Source organism: Lissotriton vulgaris, chromosome 12, assembly GCF_964263255.1.
Source record: "Lissotriton vulgaris chromosome 12, aLisVul1.2, whole genome shotgun sequence".
NCBI classification, from domain to species: domain Eukaryota; kingdom Metazoa; phylum Chordata; class Amphibia; order Caudata; family Salamandridae; genus Lissotriton; species Lissotriton vulgaris.
In genome coordinates, this window is record NC_141700.1 from 130345326 (window position 1) to 130368957 (window position 23632).

At 45.2% G+C, this 23632-nt stretch overlaps 1 protein-coding gene across 1 annotated transcript in view; it reads right to left on the reverse strand.

The window, feature by feature from the left end:
- INTS3 (integrator complex subunit 3) overlaps positions 1-19466 on the reverse strand; it is a 677967-nt gene extending 658501 nt beyond the window's left edge. The window contains exon 1 of the mRNA XM_086947563.1: positions 18282-19466. Within this exon, the coding sequence (XP_086803689.1) occupies positions 18282-18353 (72 nt within the window). The 5' untranslated portion in view covers positions 18354-19466. The remainder of the gene's footprint in view (positions 1-18281) is intronic.
- Between the last annotated feature and the right edge of the window lie 4166 nt (positions 19467-23632).

The following is a 23632-nucleotide window of genomic DNA, read 5'->3' on the forward strand; positions in this document are numbered from 1 at the left end:
AAGTAGTAACACGGAGGACAGGGTGGAGGGCAGCAGCAAAGAGCTAGAGAGCAATTTAGAGGCAGAGGGGGAGAAGCACGTTTTCCTCAATGCGGGTTAATTAAAACGCCTGGGAGTGAAGAACTGTCACGTGGCCAATTAATATTCTGCTAAAAAGTAGCAGCTAAGTTGAAACCAGACCAAAACGCCACATGCAAGATATGTTAAACCGCCTTATATATGTCTGACATTTCTAAGGATAATATGCCAACGCAAATGTGTTTTGTTCAAAGGCTGCTCTAAACATGAAAGCTCCCAGAAGTGATTTCCATCGAACGCTGCGCTAGACCATGTTTCAGCCCAATTAGAGAGAATAGAAGCCGGGAGTTCGGCCATCGCGCATAAAGGTGGTTAAGGCTCTCTGAAAGAAATATATAATCTGGAACTTCTGTGGACAAGGTGTAAAGGGACCCCCCTTTCCTTCCTGTAATATGTTGTTTCATTACTTGAGTACAGCGCAGACGGACAGAGCGGAAAAGTTTTTTTTCTGCTCTGTCTGCGCTGTGGGGGCATTGTTTGAACGTGCGAAAGTGAAAGCACTGTGGAAGCGCGCGAGACGCCATGAGCGTGCACATCTGCTGTCTGGGTGCAAGCTGAGATCGTCAGAGAAGAGACACCGTGAGCATACACATCGGCTGTCCGGGCAAGTGCACATCTCCTGTCCCCCTTCGGAAGCAAAAGCCACAACAATAGATCTCGCCATGCGGGCGGCGCATGCGCTGCATCACTAGGCGAGACCTAAAAATGAATTAAAGCTTTGCATGAACCAATCAAATACCTTAAATATTCGAACTTGATTAACAGTATTCACAAGCTTTGAACTAAAGACTGAACTACCAATGTGTCTCTAAAATGTAACTCTTCAAAGTCCTCTTGTCACGTTTTAAAAAATACAATATGTTTAAAAAAATAATTGATTTACACTCAGAACAAAAAGGCTGCATGCTGAGTAAAGTTTGGTCCAATTCCATTTATCAGTTTTGCTGTAGCAAAATTTTTACGGGCAGTACCATGGAAAATACTTCCTCATTGAGGCCCCCCTCCTTATGAATGGCTCAGTACTAAACCTGACATGCTAAAACCTTACAGGTGAACCAAGGAAGCGGCAAATGTGTGATTTAATAAATCAAACAGCACCATACTTATCAGAAAGCCAAAGTAATTGAGATGTAACCGTACCGCTCGCTCCTCAGAGGTGTGTTTAGCATGGAAATACATGTTACATGGTTGGAGCCGCTAGACTCAAGAGAACAAAGTGAATCGAGCTGTATACCTGTGTGCTTTAACCATCCAGGCCTTACAGAGAGGTTCCAACCAATGCATTCCTTCTGTGATTCACAGTTAGGAGATATGTAGGGGTTGAGATCCATCTTCAAAGGATCAGCGCTCTAACCCACTATTCTGTCACAGTTCAGAGAGATAAGCAAATATATCATAACTGCTCCTGCCGACCACTACCAGTAGAATACATGTATATAACTGACATTAAAGACAATAGTAACATTGTCACAGTTCATGGATTTTTGCATGTCTGTTCGAGCATTCCAAATATGAATAAAAGGTCATTGAAAGACAGAAATAAAGCCAAGATAAAGCCCACAAAGCAGAATGACTGTGAAATCTACTTCAAAACAAGAAGCGGAGTGATCTTTTTCAAGGGAATGTGTATGGCTAGAAGGGCCACACCTCACCTCACCTCACCTCTCCACTGGTCCCTAAGACTCCTCTCCGCAGCTGCCAGAATTTCTCCCTTAACTCAAGATGAACATTAAAAGATATTTTTACTTAAAGCTCGCTACGGAATCTGAACAATTCTTCAATTCAGCCTACAGCAGCACCCCAGACTGGATTCTTCTCACAAGACAACTTTGCAAACAGCAGATTTTAATGGGCAGAACATCTATGTCACACCAACAGTAGTCATAGACGCATCTGTTTACATCATGCAAACAACACATCTCCAAGTCACACAGATGGCTAAGAGTTCCGCACCTCAGCAGATAACTTTGATCAAGCTATACTCACACATTGCCTCGCAACAACAGAATACAGGCAACACCCGGCACCATCAAAACACAACACTCGAACTGCTAAACATTTGGCACTATAATGGTATTTCCATTCAAGATGTGTGATAATTTATTTGGCAATTTGATCTTACAAAAAAAAAAACGGTCACATGGGTATGTGCGACGATTTCAGCAACAAGTGTAAAATATTGTACCACCAACTTAAAAAGTTGAGACGAACAGAAGCATTAAAGAACACTAAATCTGTTCCATTACTTCCAAAGCCTAAAAAGTGGTACCCAGTAATGTCATGTGGTCATTTTTTACACCCTCGATGCCTTAAACTGTTTGGCTTAGACCTCTGCCATTATGTATGTACTTGTTTACTCTCTAACCCATTTAGGACTTAATGCACTATTAAGAAATACTGTCTGCAATGGATGACATTTTCAAACAGAAAACACACCCATTTGTGGGCCACTGCAAGACGTCTCTACCGGTGTAACCTCTACTTTTCCTAGTGACACTATTTAAGAATATTTTAAGGTATTAATGGACAAGACCTGCTTCACCCATTGAGTTTCCTTGTCCGGCCTTTAGAAGGCTCTCGTGTAAAAGATCACTCCATTTGTAGGGGAACTGACAAGAGCTCTACATGAGGTGTTTTATTAAAGTAGGCCGCGATCGTCCCTCTTCTCAGCAACGCACCAATGCCTCTAACAAGCATGTCTTCAACGGATTTGCTCTCAGGGTCCACAATGAAGGTCATTATGATCATAACAACAAGGAAGCAATCAGGTCCTCCCGAATATTCTCAACTGAGACTGAACAGATTCAAAGCCAGGATTCTCACAACTACAGCAGAACAGATATCAATGATCAGCTATGCGGATGCTGAAATGCTTTGCAGGATAAGCTGTAAACAGTAACATCCTATTGAAAAGTTAAAGACTGGTGGAATACCTGGAAAAATACATCAGGAGGAATGGCTTCCAGCCCAAAACTTAATATCCTGTGCATCAGACTCTGTATTGTTTTCAATTCACTGCTAGTGGTTAGCCTAGCTTTTTTTTGTTATTTAGTATTTATCCCCATCTCCAGGTCAATGTTACTGGCAAACACCACGTTCATTTGAAACTCCTTGTTGATGTCCTCAATATGCATTTCCTTAGTGATTTGGTTAACGGGATGGGGAGTGGGTATTTGTGACCACATCTTTCATGTCTGACCCTGTTCGAAGGGGCCCCAGGCCAGTCCGGGGATACTGGCCTCAAACCTGGTAGAAGAGGACCCTCGCCACTGATATCCTGTGGTCGGTCTACCTATGGCTTGGAAAACTGAACTACATACATTCTTTTCCACACTTGTCTAACAGGGTAGTGAGGGCTACCAGACAAAGGCTCTCTGGGAGGTCGTGTGGGGTGAACAAGAGCGCAGAACTCTAGAGAGAGACAAATGATACAATAAAATATTGTGCATCTCAGTGCTTAGCTTAGTACAACGAAAGTACTTTAACAACACTGCAAAAGAGAACACTACACAATACCATGTAGCTCACCTGCAAAGTTGTGATTCCAACCAGATTCCTAGGTAACAAGCATTTGCAATGCAATAGGTCTCGCATTAGTGAGAGTTTGAGCTATTGGCATTGTAAATGACGATGCCCTTTATGTGTTTTGAAAAACTGCAAGTGGCGGGTAAACACGCACTTTGTACTTATAGTCCTTGTTTACGAAAAGCAAGGCTGGAGATAACAGCGCCTTTTTTAATGACAGCCTTGCTTCTCGTAAGAAAGGACCATAAGTACAAAGTGGGTGTTTACACACCACTTTCAGGATTTCAAATCACAAATAAAAAGCATAGTTATAACAATGTCAATAGCTCAAAGTCTTGCAAATGCAAGACCTATTGCATTGCAAATGCTTGTTTTTTGAGGATACTATAGTTTTATCGCTTTTCTTTTCTTATTTTTGTTATGGCTTTTTGTTAATTTCAGTATTGACAGACCCTCTACTGTTCCTTGTCACCGCTTCTGCATTAAGATGCACTGTGCCCTGTGATATCAAGGCCAGAGAATATGCATTTGATTGTATTAAGAGTTTCCCTTCTGTAGCATATTTGTATTGCAGTGGCCCGCCCAGTTGTTACAAGGCATTATAGAATTTCTTTCTTCAAACATGTTATGTGCTGATTATAGCAAATTTATAATGGACCAAAGTTTGTATAGGGTCAAGCAGCTGCCTCACAACTTAACTGTAGTGTTGTGTTACCAAAGTCAAAATGTTGGCATGTTACGGTGATATCTATAAGGCGGTGTTGTGGTGGTTTGCGTCAGTTGCACCCCCAATTACGGCACCATCTAGGGATACACACACAGGAGCTTGCTGTGTGGGTATAGACAGAGAGGAATTAGGATTACTTTCTATCTGTGTTATACTTCCGGCCTGGCGACCGCATAGCCGCACACCACTAAGAATGACCTTTCGATTTTTAATACGGCAGTCTTAAAACCGGCAAGCGCTCTAAAAAGTACTTTTATTTGTGTGAATATAGTTCTGGCTGACACAAACATCAAACCAGGACTCGGTCTTGAGGTTGCAGGAAAAGTGGGACTGGCTGAATCTTTGAAATAACTGAATGACCTGTTAACATAGTATTGTCCCAGAAACGGGCAAGCAATAAAGCCCTTGTAACTATGTCCATAAAAGTTCAGGACTAGACTAAATGTTTTATGTCACTCAAAATTTCTGAGGAGTAAAGCAGCGCCTTAAAAAAACAAAAATTACTTTCTTGTTTATTTTACTTTTTTTTTTAATCCTAGTATGCTTAAATTGGACTTTTTTCACAATAAGATTACTGATAAGGCTGTGCTTTCCTATGGTGTAAACTGGATTGTGACTTGGCCCTTTATGACGCGTTATTATACCTGGCCCGGTGGCGCTTGGTTTACTAAATGGCATTAGTTACTGTGTTTCCGCTGATCGCTCCTGATCCAGTTCCACGCTCCTTGCTTCCACGCTGCTCCGCCGGGAGTGGTGGCCGTATTCACGACAGCCACCCAACCTCCAGCACCGGCAAGAGAGCTGGCCTGGCACCCTAGCAGCGAAGCCAAGGAAGCCCCGCAGGAGCAGCCACCCCAGCACCAGTAAGTGACCGGCAAGAGACTGTGGGAGCAGCGGGGGAGGAGCCCGGCTGTCCGTCAGCAGCAGGCATCACACAGTAGCCGCGGCGGGATGCAGGAGCCGCGCCGGGAGGCGGTGCGGGAGGAGATCCGCAGATTCCAGGTACAAGCAGCTGCGGCAGCTGGGCTAGAATCCCAGCAGACCCCCTAGCAGCTGTGAAAATCTGTGCAAAGTCGCGACAAACTATCTTCACGGCGGCAGGAGCCGCGATATCCACCTTGCAGCGGGGGCAGCAGTGGTGCAGGCTGCTCCCTTCCCCCCAGCAGCCGCGAGCTCCACCACGGGGGTGCGAGTGGAGAGTGGCCTGTGAGAGGCCCGCGACGGAAAGGCTCAGGCTGCTGTGGTTGGGAGGGCCTCTGCGTAAGAGGCCAAAAGGATCAGCTAACTAGGGCTAAAACCGTCAACCCAGCAGCAGTTAGAGCAGAGGGGGCAGCACAATAGTGGCAGGAGCTGTGATCACTAATCCCTCTTAAATCAATGTTACTGACAGCAACTACCCCCGATACTTCCTGACAATACCTAGACATCAACTTTGACCCTGCATATTAGGTCAGCTTGGGGGGCCCTGGGATATGCTCATAGTGAGAATGCGTTTAGAGCGCCTCCAGGCATAAGGCTCTTCGTGATTGCAGGTGCCTCTCCATTTGGGCGAGAAGCAGCATCTCGGCTCTACTGCAACCATCTGCAATCCTCCCAGTCGACCAGAATAACCAAGACCTGTTGAGGTGCTGCAGATCTATGTACCGAACGGAACTGGAGCAAGGCACGGATAACTGTGGATAACTGAGGACAGGCATAGATTCGATCAGCCCTGAACAGCACTAAGGAGCTGTCTTTTTGGTGGAAGCAGAGCGCAGGGGGAGAGCAGGCCATCAACAGAAAAAGCAGTATAAAGCACCCGCACTGTTTACCTCATTCGCACCTCCCGCCCCGCTCAGCCCACCCAGGTAGCTGTTGTATGATATGAGGTCAGGCCGAGTATGGGAGATCGGCCGCCCCAAGATCTCAGGGCGGAGAAGAAAGGGCAAGGCAGGTCCCCTCTACAGAGCAGAACAGTGACAACCCGGCTCTAATTTCGACAGACGGTGACCCAATCGTTGGTGGGTCACAGAGAGAAATCCAAAGCCCCCCTAGTTCAACCAAATTTTCACAAAATTCAACTTTATAAAAGACATTGGGGCCGCTCTTTGCTCAAGTAACGCCACCGTGAAAGGTCTTCAGTCCCCTCTTACTACCAGACGAAGTACCAGTACTGGCACCCACACCAGGGCAGACAATTCAGCCAGCTCACCAAACCCAGAGGAAAAAGCAAATTATAGCACAAGTTCATACTCAAGCCACGGCTAAAAGCACGGAGATCTCCATAATATCCTCATCTACAGGCATAATCACATCATCGACAGTGGAATACATAAATTAAGTTCCACATAACAAAACAATACAGAGCAACTCTCAGAATAATACAATAGCTGAATTCCCTTCAACCAGTCTTTCAGTCAGCCCTACGGTGCAGCATAAGGCACAGAATATGCAGCCCATAGGAGACTCAATATCCCCTGGATCAATCCAATCTTATTCTGTTTTACCAATAGGCTCATTAGGATCTCAGAAATTTCAGAAATCTCCGCAAGCAGAAGCTAAGAATTCAATAACAGCTGCTAACTCAATAACTGCAACAACTCCAATCACAACATCAGGAGCACCTCTGACTGCGCAAGCATTGCATACCCTAACAGGGGGAGGCCGCTCACCGGCAAAGGAAAAAGGACAACAGATCAACTGGAGCAAGCAGTCCGGGTCAGATGCATCCAGCCTAGAAGATAAGCTGACCAAACATCATTCCCCATCGACAGCCAAAGGATTCGCCATTGGATCCCAGGATATAAACATATCTAATGGCGATATGACTAATACACCTAAGTGTGACCTTAGCCCCAAAAGCCAAGTTAGTCATAAAACGACAACCCTGCCAGCCAACATAAAATCTCAAAAGCAGGATGAAGGTAGGGCTGTTTTATCCTATTTAGGAACACAGGAATGGGAGGACATGCTAGCAGCATACTCCCCAGACCAACAGAAGGAACCTCTCACGGAGAAGATGTAGCACCTTCACCTGCCTCTATCGGACAATCAGCCTTCGTGGGGAAAGAAGGAAGTGGGCCCAGAGGAGCTGGGGGACCCAAATCTGCAGGATGGGAGCGGCTGGGCCTCCCTCCTAAAAAACCATGCAACTGTCAGTGGAGGCGCTACAATACCAATCAGACAAGATGGACATCCAGCTTTCACTATTAAACACTCTGGCAGTGTTTACATCAAGGATTGATGAAAAACTGGGGGAACTCAATGCACTAATTAATTGTTGTGTCTTGTAAATTAATTAATTGTTGTGTCTTGTAAAGCGCACTGCTACCCGGAGGCCTCGTAGCGCTATAGACCGCTGGGGAACCCGTCCTGGCTTTCCCTGTGAGATAGTCCCTCCTGGGGGTCTCCAAGGTGAAACCAGGCATCCCCGGCGTTTGTGTGGGGCCGTTGTGGAGATGAGGCAAGCTAATGCCCAGAGTTGCCGAGTGTGATCCCTGGTCGGAGTAGGCACCGATGTGAGAATTATCAGTCCGCTGATCCTGGTCCAAGACCCTGCCGCGTCGGGAATCGAACCCTGGTCCCGGGCCGTTCTCTGCACTCGGGTCTGCCGCCTCTAACCAGTGAGCCACACCTCTCCACAGTAAGAAGGGCACAAACAGAGACATACTTCTAATGCAGGTTTAGCCAGATTGTGGACAAGCTGGCAACTCTTCTGACAATGCTTTCCACCGCGCTCAATGAGTTGAAGAACAAATCAACCTGCTCTGCCAGGGTTAGTTGCCACTCTGACGACTTCCCCGCACTCCCGACAGTAATTTAAAACAGTTCTGTAAAAACTCGAAAACCGACACACAACAAAGCGCGGGCACCTCTGGCAGCAGCGGCCACCTTTCAGAGACCGCTTCAGTTACTCCAGCTGAGACACAAACGAATGCCAAACAACGCAGCCAGCTGAAAAGAAAAGGTTGCAATCAGAAATTTCTCCTTCTCAATCAAGCAGCCACTTATTCAGTTTTCAGTAAACAATGCCTGAATCCAACCATCGCTTCAAAAGGGGGCGATACGCAAGATAATCTGGCTCACACAAAAAAAATCAAGTCATAGCAGCACCCTCTTGTTCCTATAACCTTGGAGGGCCTCTAGCAGGAACAGAGGAAAGGTTTTTTACACAAGCTGAGGTGGCCCCTGGGTCGGAAAGGGCCAAAGCCATCAACAGTTCAGTTCCTGAACCTCCTCTACAAACCACCAGATCTAACTTAAATGGACATGCTGGGTTTGGCGATCATCATTTACGGCCCCAGCAAAGAATAATAACCAGGAGTCTACCAGGCAGAAAACTGGGCAACTTCCCACCGTCCCTCCAGCTGGATATGATGAAACAGCAACAAGAATGATCAACACAACTCAGATAGTGGCAACCACAACGGAGGGGAAGCAAGCGAGGATAGCCCCGGACCAACCACCTCAGGCTTCTCTCCCCTGGCAACAACAGAGTCAACTAGGAATCTCAACTTCAACAACAAATATGGGAAAAGATTCTAATACCATTCGTACAGTTGTGAATTCGATCAGAATGAGCCTCATCGGCTAACACAGCAAAACCCTGCTGCCAAATCGACGGGGCCACTCGAAATCACAACCTATCCACCAAATGATCCGCCATTGGCCCCGAGATAAACATTGCTCATACCAGAGTATATTACAAAAGGACGCCACGATTTGCTAAACAGAGGCAACGTTCTTAAACTACTTCGGGCCATACCCACCTTAGCAGACCTGAATACAACAGATCTACTCGCAATAGAGTTTCTCACTGCAGATAATCCAGTCAAGCCAGAAATAACAAGGGCATTATGGAAAACAGCCGCAACAGCCCAGAGAGTACTAAATCACCATCTCACCTTTAAAGACTGGGGCATCCAAATCAGCTCCTACCAACCTCCAGCCTATCCAGCACCACTACTAAACTTGAGCTCAAGGTCAGGCACCAAAGAATGCGCAAGGCCCTCAACCTCTGTACTAAGAGGGGCACTTGGCCACTCAGCACCGAGAAGGGCTTTCAACCCAGGCATACAACATGGATCTCCTAGGTCTGAAACGACACGCGGACGCAACTCCTGGAACGCTGACCTAATTACAAGAACCATAAACCTTGCTACAGCAACTCAATGATATATTACCCATATGGACCCTAGCAACAATAGATAAAAAGAACCAGCGACACGTCTCTGCTCGTGGAACGTCAACGGCTTAGCGTTAAAAATTCAAGACCCAGAATTCCTGCAATATCTTAATACCTTTGATATTATTATGCTACAGGAAACATGGCTCATGGAACCACTACACATACACTGGTTCCTTTGCTTCAACCGTCCGGCCGTTAAGGGTAGCGAAACGGGCCATTCTTCAGGGGGGTTGGCAACCTATATTTCAACAACATCCATATCAACAGCGGTGGCAACTGGCCCGGAAACAGATGTAGCTTTAGCAGTCAAACTCACTCTTTCCTTGGCAGGGGCGCAAAACGAAGTAACTCTGTTTAACGTATACATCCACCCAAAAAGGACAGCAATTGACTCAGTTAAGTTAACAGATCTAATAACTTCCCATCTAGGCAGCGCCAAAACCCCAAATCTTATACTATCGGGGGACTTGAATCTATATTTAATGGGATCATCCAAAGCAAAGGAAGTCTTCCTCCAATCGTTAAATTACAATTTACCAACACAAGGATCCATTACGCATGGGAGGCCTAACAGGGTAAACAGGGTAAACAGACTCCTGCTGGAAGAACTAGAACACCCAAATCATGGGGCCCTCAATGGAAGAACAGACGGCGATACTCCTCCAGTGGCAAGCTACCACACTGAACAAGCTTGCTTTTAGATTACACGTTTGCCAGCCTCTCGTTGTTTCAACACGTAACAGGCTTTAGAATGGGCGACAAAGGGGACAGCGACCACCGTTCAAAAGAGACTATTCTACCGGCAACTGCACCAACTAGCATTCATCCTGCCCCACATCTAGGCTGAAGTTATACAACGAATTATAAGAGGATCAAGTTTACGACAGAAAGCATAGAGTCCTTAACAGACACAGCAATCAATCTTTTACTCTCTCAACTGCTCGGAAAGAATCGGATACAAACCTGGGAATGCTTCACAACTAACGTCAGCAACTTAAAGGCAACGGAAATAAAAACAAGGAATTTTCTGGTGCAGACACAAGAGAAAAAGATAACCAAGGTTGAAAGAGCGCAAATAAAAGTACTCAAGAGAATGATAAACGGCTCTATAAGATCTCTTCGCCACGAACCAAGGAACACACTGCTCTCCTCTTATCCCTGTGGCAACAAAGAACTCAACTAAAGAAGCTGAAATGGAACATTAATAATACCAACAAACAGGTCTTATGGGCAAATCTCTTGCACAATTTAAAGCATAATGCCAGCGATCGTTTCTGGAAAACAGTAAACAATATCATACACCTGCATCATGGAGGACTTCCTACATTTTAGAGAAAACCTGAGCTACTGGCAGAGGGAAGGGGGGAGGCGAGAGCGGGGGGCGAGGCAAGAGCGAAAAGGAGGAGGGCTGCGGGAAGGGGGACTTAGGGACGCTGGGAATGAAGCTCAAGTTTCTGGAGCCACGACTGACTATTATGTGACATCCCTCGGGTGAGATTGTGTGTGAAGTAGACACACAGCAATGCACCATTATTGAAGACACAAGTACACTGCCGGTCGCTTTAAAGCTATGTCGGCGCCACGCACGTCGGTACACGGAATTGACAGGACACGTAAACAACAAAACAACAAAAACAGAAGACGGAAAGAATCCACGGACGGAATATACGGAGACGACAGGAAACGGAGAACGTACAAAGAAAATATAACAAAATGCTGCTTACCTGCTCGGAAATAAAGAAATACATCCCGGCAACTTAAATCGCGCAGCCCACTCCTGCAAAAGACACAATGGAAGTGACAAAAACATGCTGAGAAAAAAAAAAACACCCGCCCACCGCTGCAGGACGTTCGCAAAGGGGCGGAGCGAGAAAAAATCACCGGAACGCCCACGAATCTGCTCCGAGAATTACTGACAGATCTCTCTTCCAATGGCTAGCCTCCATTTATGGAGCTAGCCAATGGAAGAGAGAGGTGGGTGAAAGCCCCTTACTGAAAAACATAAAATTTCGCCTGCGCGACACACTGCTTCCGCAGTGAACGCCAGGCGAAACCTAAAAAAGGGATCATTTACCCATCAACAAGAAGAGATCAAAAGGAAAGGGATGATCCTTGCATTAAACCATGAAAAGTTTATCAGCCAAACTACTGAGCCCTAAGCTGAGCCCTCTTTTAGTGATAGCACGGGCCAAAATCCTACCTACTATTACCTATGGTAGTGAAGCACTGTGAGGAGAGATAGCAATCTTCTGGACAAAACGCTTGTAAAAGCATGCAGAGCTATGTTCAGCCTTCCGAATTATACCTCCCCGGCGCAACTCTGACTAGAGTTTGGCCTGATAAAGCAAACCTGGGCCAGATATGGAGTATACATCAACTGTTGAAATAAAATCTGAATATCAAACCCTAACACATTAAACCACCAGCTGTTGCAAGATCTCCAACAGAGGGAGAATTCCCCCGCAAGACTGCACCTTCAGGAGGCATTGGTAAACACAGGCTTATCGCCTTATGGGATACAAAGTGCCACCATTCAATTTATTAAAAAAATGTGTGTGGAAGTCGCTGAAAAAACTGTCACTGTGGGAGGACAAAGCTGCTTTTTCTGTCAGAGCGCATGCTTGGATGACTTTGAATTCGGACAAGACCCTAGCCCTGTAACAATACTTTAACCTGGGCTATTCAAAAGCATTGAAATTAAAATTCCTAAAGTTACGACTCGGAGTGATGCCATGCATGCAGCATCTCCCAACATGGAAAAGGGTGCTGACTTTCACAGTATGCAGTATGTATAAAAACGGCCAGGGGGACATCATCCACCCCATTTGTTCTTGCACGGAGAGGCTTCCACAAAGGAGGCAACTGCTAAAAATCCCCTTTAATCAAAAGGGGATTCGGACAAGGAGACAGGCAGTTTTGGCCTGCTTCGACCCAGCATCACCACAATTGAACACTAGACTAGTTCGATTTCTCGAAGTGGCCCGGGCAAAAATGCCAAACTGACACTAACGTTTTGGGGCATTGGAGTCTTTGGACTATTAATTTTTGCAGCGTGGAGCACCAATCGATGCAGGTGGCTGGGTTACATAGGTTGCTCCTGCATGTCTAAATCTGTATTTTTTAACTTGTAAAAAACAGAAGTGTTTCAAATTTCTATTATGATGACATTTTATGACTGTGGTCGAATATTTTATATATGGTTTTATTTTTCCATGTATTGCAATGATTTTAAGTAACTCTGCAAAATAAAATAAACTGAAACTGCTTTATTAACCTGTGAAGGATAAAATGCTAAGTCAGGGCGCACGGCATGCGCAGATCTCTGCGGTAACTTGACCCCAGGCTCAAATATTAATTTTTCTAGGTTTATCCGCTCGTTTACCCGGGGAAAATACAACTCCTGTAACATGGAATTGCTCCTAAGATTGTATCATTCAAGATAGCTCAGGTGAACCATATGTTTGAGCGCCTGTTTCATGACTAATGTCTAAACAGGCGTCAAGTTGCAAGCCGACCTATAAACAACAGAGAGAACATCTAAAATGAAAAAAAAAATCCTGAGCCATCGCTCTTGCGATTGCCACTAAATCCTTTATTATCTATGATGATGAACAAATGCTTGCCTCATAGGGTTTACTACAACTATCCAGGGACGTCTAACACAACCATGACACATTAACCAGTTCAAGCTGATACTGTTTTGTCTGCAGGGGGTGCAGGGAAGATGCGACCCACTTTCAATCAATCAATCAATCAATCATAGGCATTTGTAGAGCGCACTACTTACCCGGAGGGTCTCAAGGCGCTAGGGGGGGGGGGTGCTGCTACCGCTCGAACAGCCAGGTCTTGAGCTTCTTCCTGAAGGCGAGGTGGTCTTGGGTCAGGCGCAGGTCGGTCGGGAGGTCACAATCTTAGCCTTCACCAAAGGTTAACCAGCATTCCTGTAATAACGGATTGCGCCTTTTGTTCTTCGTCTCGTGCCAGGTGGCAGACTGGGTTGAGCTTGTCCTGCATTCCTGTAATAACGGATTGAGCCTTTTGTTCTTCGTCCAGTGCCAAGGTGGCAGACTGCAGATTGGTTCAAGTCGAAGGTCGCACTTGGCCCCACCACTACCGACCTAACCTCTCACTCTTTTAAGCATGGTAAACTAGCATGCGTTGTGCCTTCTACATAGTACTACAGAGACGCCGTGCGCGTGCCTGGCTGCTCTCCATGAGCGTGGGGAAGGGCATAGCGGAAAGCAAGGGGTGTGAGACTGGGGACGAGAGAATACCACAGCCGAGCCGTACAAGTGCACATCGCTTGTCCCAGCGCGTGCACATCTCCTGTCCCCCTTCGGCAACAAAACTGACAAAAATAGGTCTCGCTAAGGCGAGCAGCGCATGCGCTGCGTCGCTAGACGAGACCTAAAAATGTACACTACACCACCAAGGCACACTCTTCCTGTTCTAGAAGCAACTCTGGTGCCTATGGGTCTCTACCAAACGATAGGAATAGGCATAGTTTAGGCACAGGAGCAGTTCATTCGGTCTTTACTCATGCAGAGAATTTTGTAGTTCAGTTCAACAGTTTGTACCCAAAATGGGCTAGAATATGCAACATTCAATGTTCCTGCGACAGAACATAGTCTGTAGTAGCTCAGACCTTCAAGAGTGGCTCCCATTTGCCTTCTCGAGTTGCTGCAGTTATATGAAGCTAACAGACATTCTCCTGGACAGCACTCTCAGCGGCATCTTTACTCAGGAGTTGGACTGCACGCAAAAGCAACTTGGTATGTCTACTTTGTTGAGCCCCCATCCTGGAAGATGTAGCCTTTGGGGCTGGATCCAATGGGTGCTCGTTGTGGGCAGTTCCGCCTTCCGGCTGGTACTCCTCAAGGTATTTGTATGGCAGGTACGCCTTTAAGTTAGGATCAGGCTTCTTCTTAGGTGGCGACAGCAGCTACTCCACTACTGGATTCTCCGGGGAATCTAGCACCAACAACACCAGATCTTCAGGAGTTGTAGGAGTACCAGACAGCACATGGTTACTTCTTGTGCTTTACTTCTGTATGAGGCCCACTATGGTGGCTGTGATGGGAGACTAGGAGAATCCTGACAAGGGTCTGTTCAAGTTTCCCCTAAAAGAGCATTCAACAACTTCTGGGTGTTCTGCATGCCGTAAATACAGCTGGCTACTCCTCCTAGACAGTCTGTCCTTCTGCAAACCGAGGCACTCTTATTACCCATCTGAGCAGGCAGGGTTCTAGGTGCTTAACATACCTTCTGCTTTCCAAAGCAGTAAAAAGGACAGGCCCTGCCTACAAAATTCCTCATCTTGAATAGTAGAAACTGAAGTCACACTCCTCGAACCTACCCTCGCCAAATGTCAGTGCTCAGGAAGAACCAAACAGCAGTCCTTTGCTGATAATGTTCTCATTGAATTTCTAAAAGCAGACTTGTCTCCACCATCCAACCACAGGAATGAAGTCAGTACTTCCACTGTGTGATGAAGCTGTATCACCATCACTCTTGTGTTATGCTGAATCAGGGGACATCCAAAAAGAATCCCACCGGTCCCAGTTCTCAGACTAATACCACATACAGAGTTCTACCTCCATATACGTATTAAACACTCACAACACATCACACATACCAAATTTCTGTACAAGGTACCAGAATTCACATAACAGCAGAACTTTACACGACAGGGGTCAGAAGACTCGCCTCTCTGTCAGGAACAAAAGTAGCTGGTCACACTCCTGATTTACAAAACTCAGTATACTTCCAGAACTGCTTCATGTGATTCTTCCATGTCAAGGACTGTACTTCTACCCCATAACCAGGCCATGCTTCAAAAAAGCAGTTGTAGGTCACGTAACAGGTTCTGAACCTCACATCACCAAGGACAGGACTAGGGCCCTGTGCACACACTTGATTATTGTGATGCGAGGGCCAAAATGAAAAGTAGGGATTCCTGTCTTACAAACGGTACAGCACTCAGTACAGTGGTATATGTCGATTTACCCTGCAGAAGACATCCTCATACCAACATTCCATATATCTAAAGCACAGGATTTACACAAACTTTGACAGAGGAGTGAAATAACTTTTCTCTAACAGAATGTCAGTGTTAATCACCTGTTTTACAAACAAGACACAGGAAATTGCTGTAGCTGTTTTATCCAAATTTCATTACTGCAAAAGACTAATCTTATGGATTGTCTGAACAACAAGCTTCAGATGGTGCAAAGGATGGCTAACATTGATGCATGACCCAACCTAAAAAAAACACAAGTATCTAGGTCAGTGCAATGGGTTTTCTGTGAGAGGGGCTTCTTCAACATAACAGAGGAGCACTTTGTAAAATCCCAAGTATATGAACAACAAATGTTCATAATATAGTTCTAATAGCAGTCCACAAGCCTTAAGTATTACGCCACTTGCTTCTCACGCACGTTCTAAATGGGAGAAGACATTCTCTGTGGATAGTAGGGTATTTCGAAAACAGTTCCTGACAACAGAGCTGCAGATATTTCAGAAAATCCCTGGAACACAGTTTTGCCAGTTCTTCACTTTGAGACAACAGTTAATATAAGGACATTAACCTTTCTTGCACACTGCTCTAAGCTTTCATGGAAGGCAACCGGAGCCAACCTCTCAACAATGTTAACTCTGTACCAATTCAAAAGCTGACATCATGACTACTGACGTGCTAATATGACACTTCAATGCCAATAGCACAAGGAAATTTTGAATCTACAATAAAGAACGAAGAAAATTTGCAAATAAGGTGGTTACAGCCACTGTTTCATTTACTTTCTGCAGTGTTCTATTGTCAATTAATTGAGGAGCAAAATGTTTAGCTTATTCACTATTCAGAGTCAAAGCAGTCAGGTACAGCTTCAGTGTTCATCATGAAGGTTGGCCCCGACAGCAAATGAAAAATACAAATGCATGATGTGTGCCCATCCCATCCTCTAGACCCAGCAGCTCCTGACCCTGATTAAGTTACTGTTGTTGGCACCTCCACAAGAGCGGGCCAAGGGAGCGAGAAATTAAAAAGATGACTAGCCAAGATGCCAGCCCATCTCCCAAGAAAAAGATACAACATGAAACTTAATCCAACCCACCAACAAGGCTTGGGTGAAAATTAATGTAATCCTACGAGGAGGCCTGGGAGAAATTAGTCATTAACCCTGACCTAAGTGCTGACTATTCCACATCATGTCGGTCCAAAATAACCTTGAATGCGAGAAGTTCAAAACTGGGAACGGTATCTAAAGTACTCACTCCTTTCTAGACCAGTGAAAAAGACACACTGGGAGGAATGTGCAGCCAACCACGCAATATAAGAACAGTATATATATATGTATAAAATAAATATCCAAGAAAGAAGTGACTCAAACAGATAGATTCACCTAAGAACAAAAAATGTATTTCCACTACAATGTTTCAGCTTCCGCCTTCCTCAGGTAGTACAAGATGGTTTGCTCAGTGGCTGCACAGATGACACAGATTTTTGCCCTGGCTGGCTGTTGTTTTCTTGTGATCCTTCATCTTCAAGTATGTATATAAATATATATATATATATATATATATATATATATATATATATATATATATATATAGATAGATAGATAGATAGATAGGTGTGTTCTCAATTCAGAATCCGAAAAAAATGCAAATGCCTTGGAGAGTCCAAAGGAGCTAAGGATACACATTATTCACTTTCTTTACAGTTGAACAGTAAATCTTCTAGCTAGGATCACTGTAAATAATAAGCTATATTTTGTGAGGGCCCGGGAAAGCAAAGAAGCGTAGTAAACTATTAGGGGATGAAAAATACAGCAGCATGTACAAATGGTAAGATATCTTTGAATTACAGATTTACATTACTCATATTCACAAATGCATTGCACATATTCACATTTTCGATGCAAGAAGATTAAGTGCTTTGTTTACAATCACATCAATGTCAGTCAAGTGCTGAAGGTGGGATTCTACCCATATTCAAAGTAGGTAAACAAGCCAAGAGGCCACATATCCTCCATCCAAATTAAGAATCAAGTGACTATCAGTACTACAAAAGGTCAAAGTCTTTTATGAAAGTACCAAGTTAGCTAAAGAGTAATACTACACAATTTTTGTAAGTCTGTGTAGCAAACTCAGGCTTCAATAATCAGGAAAATAGCTATACAAATGGTTAATGGCAAGACACAACCTTATCTCAAGGTGATATTTCACCTACAAGACTAGTTTCCTTAAATAACCCAACTTGCAGCTCCATTTTTTACCTCCAAATGGCTAAAAAGCACAAGACCTAAAACTGATTCCATCTCAGCCCATAAGTAACTCTTAGTTCAGCCATGTCCTGCCCTCCACCGCCGTGGTCTCTGACTACCAGTTTGAGAAACCATGCTTTTAACACATATCATGTACGTTAATGACATCATAGGGTTCTTGTGCCTTGAAGGATTTCACTTTGTTTCCAAATTGGGGCAGGACAACACATACACGTAGTAAGATGTAATGCACTTAGGACTATAAAGTAGTGCTTGAACTTGTGGTTCCTTGTACACAGTAATGCCAAATCAAGCAACAAACAAGAGTTAACTCATCCTTTCTTCTCAGCAAAAGGCTCTGATGTACTTTTGGGGTGCATTCTATGGAAGCTGAAGTGAAATCCCTTAGGACACAATCTGTCTGCAAGGAGTTGATGCTCAGAACAATGCATTGCACACTAGAGTTCCCCATCTGAAATATAACTACCACAGAACAATGACAACAAAAATGTTACTTAACCTCCTCTAATTCATCTTTAGCATCCAAGCTGGTGGACAGCACCAGTTTCCCAGTCTTTGGCTTCTGCTCCATGGGAGCGGCAGGTATACACAAGACGGTCGCTGTCCTGAAGGCTTTCCACCCAGGGGATCCTATCTGGGGTGTCCCAGGTAGGAGAAGCGTGCCAGATGTTGTGTGTTCTGATGACCTCCCTTTCTGGAAATTCTGTCTATTTGAGGGGATTCCCCTTCTGGAAGGAAGGCTGGGTTACTGGGCAATTTTAGTACATACTTTGTATGGTACTCGCTGGTTAATAGATGTGGTGGTCGTTTGCGAGAAGGGGGAATTATTATTAGAAACTAAAACCCTCTGAAGATTACACACAAATGTCTCTTTCCTCTGGAACGATCTTCGTTCCTGTGAGGTCTGCGCCCGTGCAAATTGAGCAACGAGGGCTTTTGTAAACAGATTTTAAACTTTAAAGGCTTCCTCGTTTAGAGGCTGTTAGACAAGAGGGTCGCCTGCCTTGGGAATGTGACGTTGCCTCCAACTTCTCGGAAGGTTGCCTGGTTCAATTACAGGTTGTATTAAAGCTGGTCAATCAGAGATGATCACCAATGTAATAGTGGGAGTCATTATCAGGACTTCTGGGGGTCCCTCTATGAGCTTGTTCTGCAAGAAACCTCATATGCACTTAGGCGGGCGCTCACAGTTTACGACTGATTCTGGATGTTCGTGAGCGCCGCGCCCTACTGTCAGAGCGCACTCTGTATATATTGAGGGGTGTCGCGGACTGGCTTGCTAACTGGGGAATTCAGTCTGGGAAAACTTATTTTCCATAGACGGCTCTCAGTTTGCCCAGGTGGGTGTTTTCCACCTGTAGACTTTATCCAGCTAGAGACCCTTCTTCCGGGACCCCAGGCACCCCCTTCCCCTGGGCTGGAGATCTCTATTTGGGAGAAGGGGGTCACCTGGAAAGAACCATTCCGGGATCCTCTGTATTGGGCTTTCCCTACCTGTGGACGCTCACTATGAGCGAGTGGGATTTTCCGGGAGGGGCCTGCCTTGGAGTAGAGGGGGAGCTCGCGCCTGGGGACTGGGTCTGCTCCCTGCTAGGTTTATTGCCTCCCTAGCACCACCGCAAGGGAGCATGAGCCAAGAGGCCCTGCAGCCTCTTGCTGATTCTCACACACACACAGGAAGACTATCGGCGGAAGTGTCCACACGTCGGAAGTACACGCCACAACAGTCCTTCAGTCAACCAATCACAGCCAAGCGCGACAAAGATTGACAGACACTGAGCCAGGGAGTAAAGGAGAGGGAGTGGCCGTACGCGCCCACCCAACAAAGACAAACCAATGAAATGCCGAGATAACATGACAGACGTTGTGTAAGACAAACCGGAGCATCTCCTTTCCACCCCGCGCACTAGCCTGCTTCTTTCTTTCCGAAGGTGGCTCGGGCGCGAGACTTCAGTAGCGCGCCGCTTCTAGCTCCTGCGAGGGTGGGCGGGGCCTAAGAGTAGAAGGCGTGGCTTGATGCTCTTGTGTTTTGTTGTGCTTTTCTGCAGAGTGCGAAAGCGCGTGGCTTGTTTGTTTGTATACTTCTGATTGTATTTTCCCGCCGGGTCCTCACAACCATCATTATTACTGTTGTCCAATTTCTCTCCCGCTTATTTTTTGGTTTAGAAGTATCTCGATAGGAATGCTAACCAACCAGGGCTGGACGGGAAACAAACACGCGTTTACAATGCAATAGCCTAGGTCTCGCAACTGCGAGTTTTGGAGCTATTGGCATTGTAAATGGCAATGCCTTTTCAAACAAGTTTAAGCTATTGGCATTGTAAACGAGAATGCCTTTCATTTATGTTTTAAACATGAAAACAACAATAAAAGGCATGGTTATTTGCAATGTCAATAGCTCCAACTCGCATATTGTATTGTATAGTAATTGCATTTATATAGCGCTTACTACCCCTGACGAAAAGCATAGAGGATTAGTGTTGAATTAGCAGGGGCGGCTGGTGACATTTGGAAGTGGTGTGGCGTAAACTAATTTGCATATTGCACTGCAGCGAGCGAGCCCGAACCACCTTGCATCCATCCATCCATACATCATTCATGCATCCACCCATCCATCCACCCACCCACCCATCCTGCATCCATACATCATACATTCATGCATCCCCCCATCCATCCATCATGCATCCACCCATCATGCATGCATCCATGCATCCATCCATACATCATTCATGCATCTACCCATCCAACCACCCACCCATCCTGCATCCATACATCATTCATTCATGCATCCACCCATCCATCCACCCACTCATCCTGCATCCATACATCATTCATTCATGCATCCACCCATCCATCCATCATGCATCCACCCATCATGCATGCATCCATCCATACATCATTCATGCATCCACCCATCCATCCACCCACCCATCCTGCATCCATACATCATTCATTCATGCATCCACCCATCCATCCACCCACCCACCCATCCTGCATCCATACATCATTCATTCATGCATCCACCCAGCCATCCATCATGCATCCACCCATCATGCATCCATCCATACATCATTCATGCATCCACCCATCCATCCACCCACCCATCCTGCATCCATACATCATTCATTCATGAATCCACCCATCCATCCACCCACCCATCCATCCTGCATCCATCATTCATGCATCCATCCACCCATCATGCATGCATCCATCCATGCACCCATCCACCCACCCATCCACCCAACAATCATTAATGCACCCACCCTGCATCCATCCATCATTCATGTATTTTTATGACCATATAACTTATTATTATTATTTTATTATTTGGTGTATTTGTAGAGCGCGAACCTGTCACCCAGAGGGCATCCTGGCGCTTTGATCCGGAACCATAACTTTAACCGCTCAGCCTTTTATGGAAATAGGTGGGTTTTTAGCGCTTTCCTAAAAGGTAAGTAGTCTTTGTGGCTTCTCAGGGAGAGTGGCAGGGAGTTCCAAAGTTTGGCCGCTGCGACACTAAAGGAGCGGCCACCCATCCTCACTCTGTGAAACCTCGGGACTACAAGAAGATGCGCCGTAGAAGAGCGGAGGGGTCGCGATGCAGAGGGACGGGGCCTAGTTGGTGAATCGCTTTAAACACAAGGCACGCAGATTTGTATTGTACCCGCAGATGGATCGGGAGCCAGTGTAGGTCTCTTAAGGCAAGAGTGGAGGAACTAGACCTAGGGCGGGAAAGAGCCAGCTTGGCGGCCATGTTTTGCACCCGCTGAAGCTTGCACACAGCTTGTCAGTCTTCAATACCAGTCTCGAACCTTGTACTCCAGCACCAATGATACATGATTAATATTAATTGTTTTTAAAACATGTATTTATTCGACACCAATTTCACACCTTAGTCGGAACATAATTTTTATTTGTTTTTTAAAACATCTATTTATTTAACACCAAAGTCATGTATACATTTTTATGGCTAGTGAGGAGGCTCGAACCTGGTTTCACAGCACCAAAGTTGGCCGCGCTAACCGTCAGACCACATCCTCTCCCCTTTGTGTGGCCCTGCAGTTTTGATGGTACATATTCACACCAAAGTCATGTATACATTTTTACAACTTCGTGCAGTGAAATAAACGGGTGACCTGGAATAGACGCACACATTTCTACAGCAGATGCTTTAACACACTGAACTATCTCAAGTCATTTGAGCTTGCAGAGTTAATGTGTGTCTGAAAGGGTAAAGAGAACCGTGCCAAGGAAGTGCGTCTAGGTCCAAAATAACTGTCTATTCACTACTGGTCAAATTTCTACGCAGACGACCTTTGACATATGTATGTGGCCAAAAGCAATATATTAAATTGCATTTGCTTACAGATTAGACTATTGATTAAAGAAACAACTAATTCTGCGTCCAGCACTCCTTGCAGGACCCGGGCTATAGTATTGACCAGCCAATCCAGGCGCTGTATGCAGCGCCGGGATTGGCTGGGGGGGGCACCATGACTGCTCGCCCAGTCGCCCTGTGCAACCCCGGGGGCTTCGGCCCTCCCCCTGGTCCTCTCTCTAAGGGGAACAGCACAGGGGAAACAATCTGCGCATGCGCGGGCTAGTTTCTGCCCAAAAATCCACTTGCGCAGCTGCAGCAGGCCCAGCCTCCCCCCCCCCCCCCTGCGCACTCCGGAAAAGTCGGGTGTCTCCCGGATTCCCGGCCGGCGGGTAGCACGATTATTTTAATATTTTCATTTGTATTTTAGTGACAACGCGGTGGGTCCATGGGGCTACGCCCCTACGCCCCAATGGACGCACCGCGCCTGTGAATTAGTATAGTGAAACATGCAAGTACATTTTAAGTGGTGGATAGGTTAGTCAGTTATTTGGATTTGGAATGATAGCAGAAGGATAGAGGAGGACAAAGGTTTGTATTTATATAGCGCTTGTTGACGCACGCTATTTAGGAAGCCTAAAAAGGATTAGTGGTGAATTAATATAGTGAAATATGAAGTAATTTCAGTGGTGAATATTAGTCAGTTACTTGGAGTGAGAAGGATAGCAGAGGGATAAAAGGGGAAGAAAGATTTGCATTCATATAGCACGTGTTACCCCTGATGGGTGTTGAAGTGCTTTTCTGGTGAGTAGCACGCCTCTCGGGAACTCATAAAGGATTACTGTTGAAAATTAGTATAGTAAAAATTATGAAGTAATTTGAGTAGTGGATATGTTATTCAGTTATTTGGGTAGTATATTAGTATAGTTTAATATGGAATTTGAGAAGTGAACATGTTAGTCTGTTAATTTCGATTGAAAAGGATAGTGGAGGGATAAAAGAGTGAAGGATTTTTTTTTTCTTATTTTTTTTTAGGTCTTAGCAGTAGGAGGAGGCTTTTGGATGAGTAAAAAGGAGTTTTGGAGAGGAGGACTCAGAGGGAAGAGTTTAGAAAGGTTTGTTTTAAGGGATTGGTATAGTAAAAGAGGTGTCAGATGATTCAAGGAGGGGTAGAGTAGGAGAGAATCTAGAAAGGGTTATTTTGGCAATCATAGTAGTGGTATGGGGTTTGGGATAAATGAGAGAGTGGATGTAGAGGATATATTGAGAGACGTATAGGCTGAGAAATAGGGTAGTGCATTGGAAATGCTAAATTAGAAGAAAGTAATAAATATATAGATCCATAATTACATTGAAAGTATAAAGATACATAAAGGAGGTAAGTATATGTAGATTAAAGATATTGATAGAGGCACAGGATGAGAAATAGAATAGTGCATTGGATATGCTTTTTCAGGAGAAAAGTAACAGACACACAGATCCAAGTACATGGAAGGTAGATAGATGCACAATGGAAGTATGTACATGTAGAC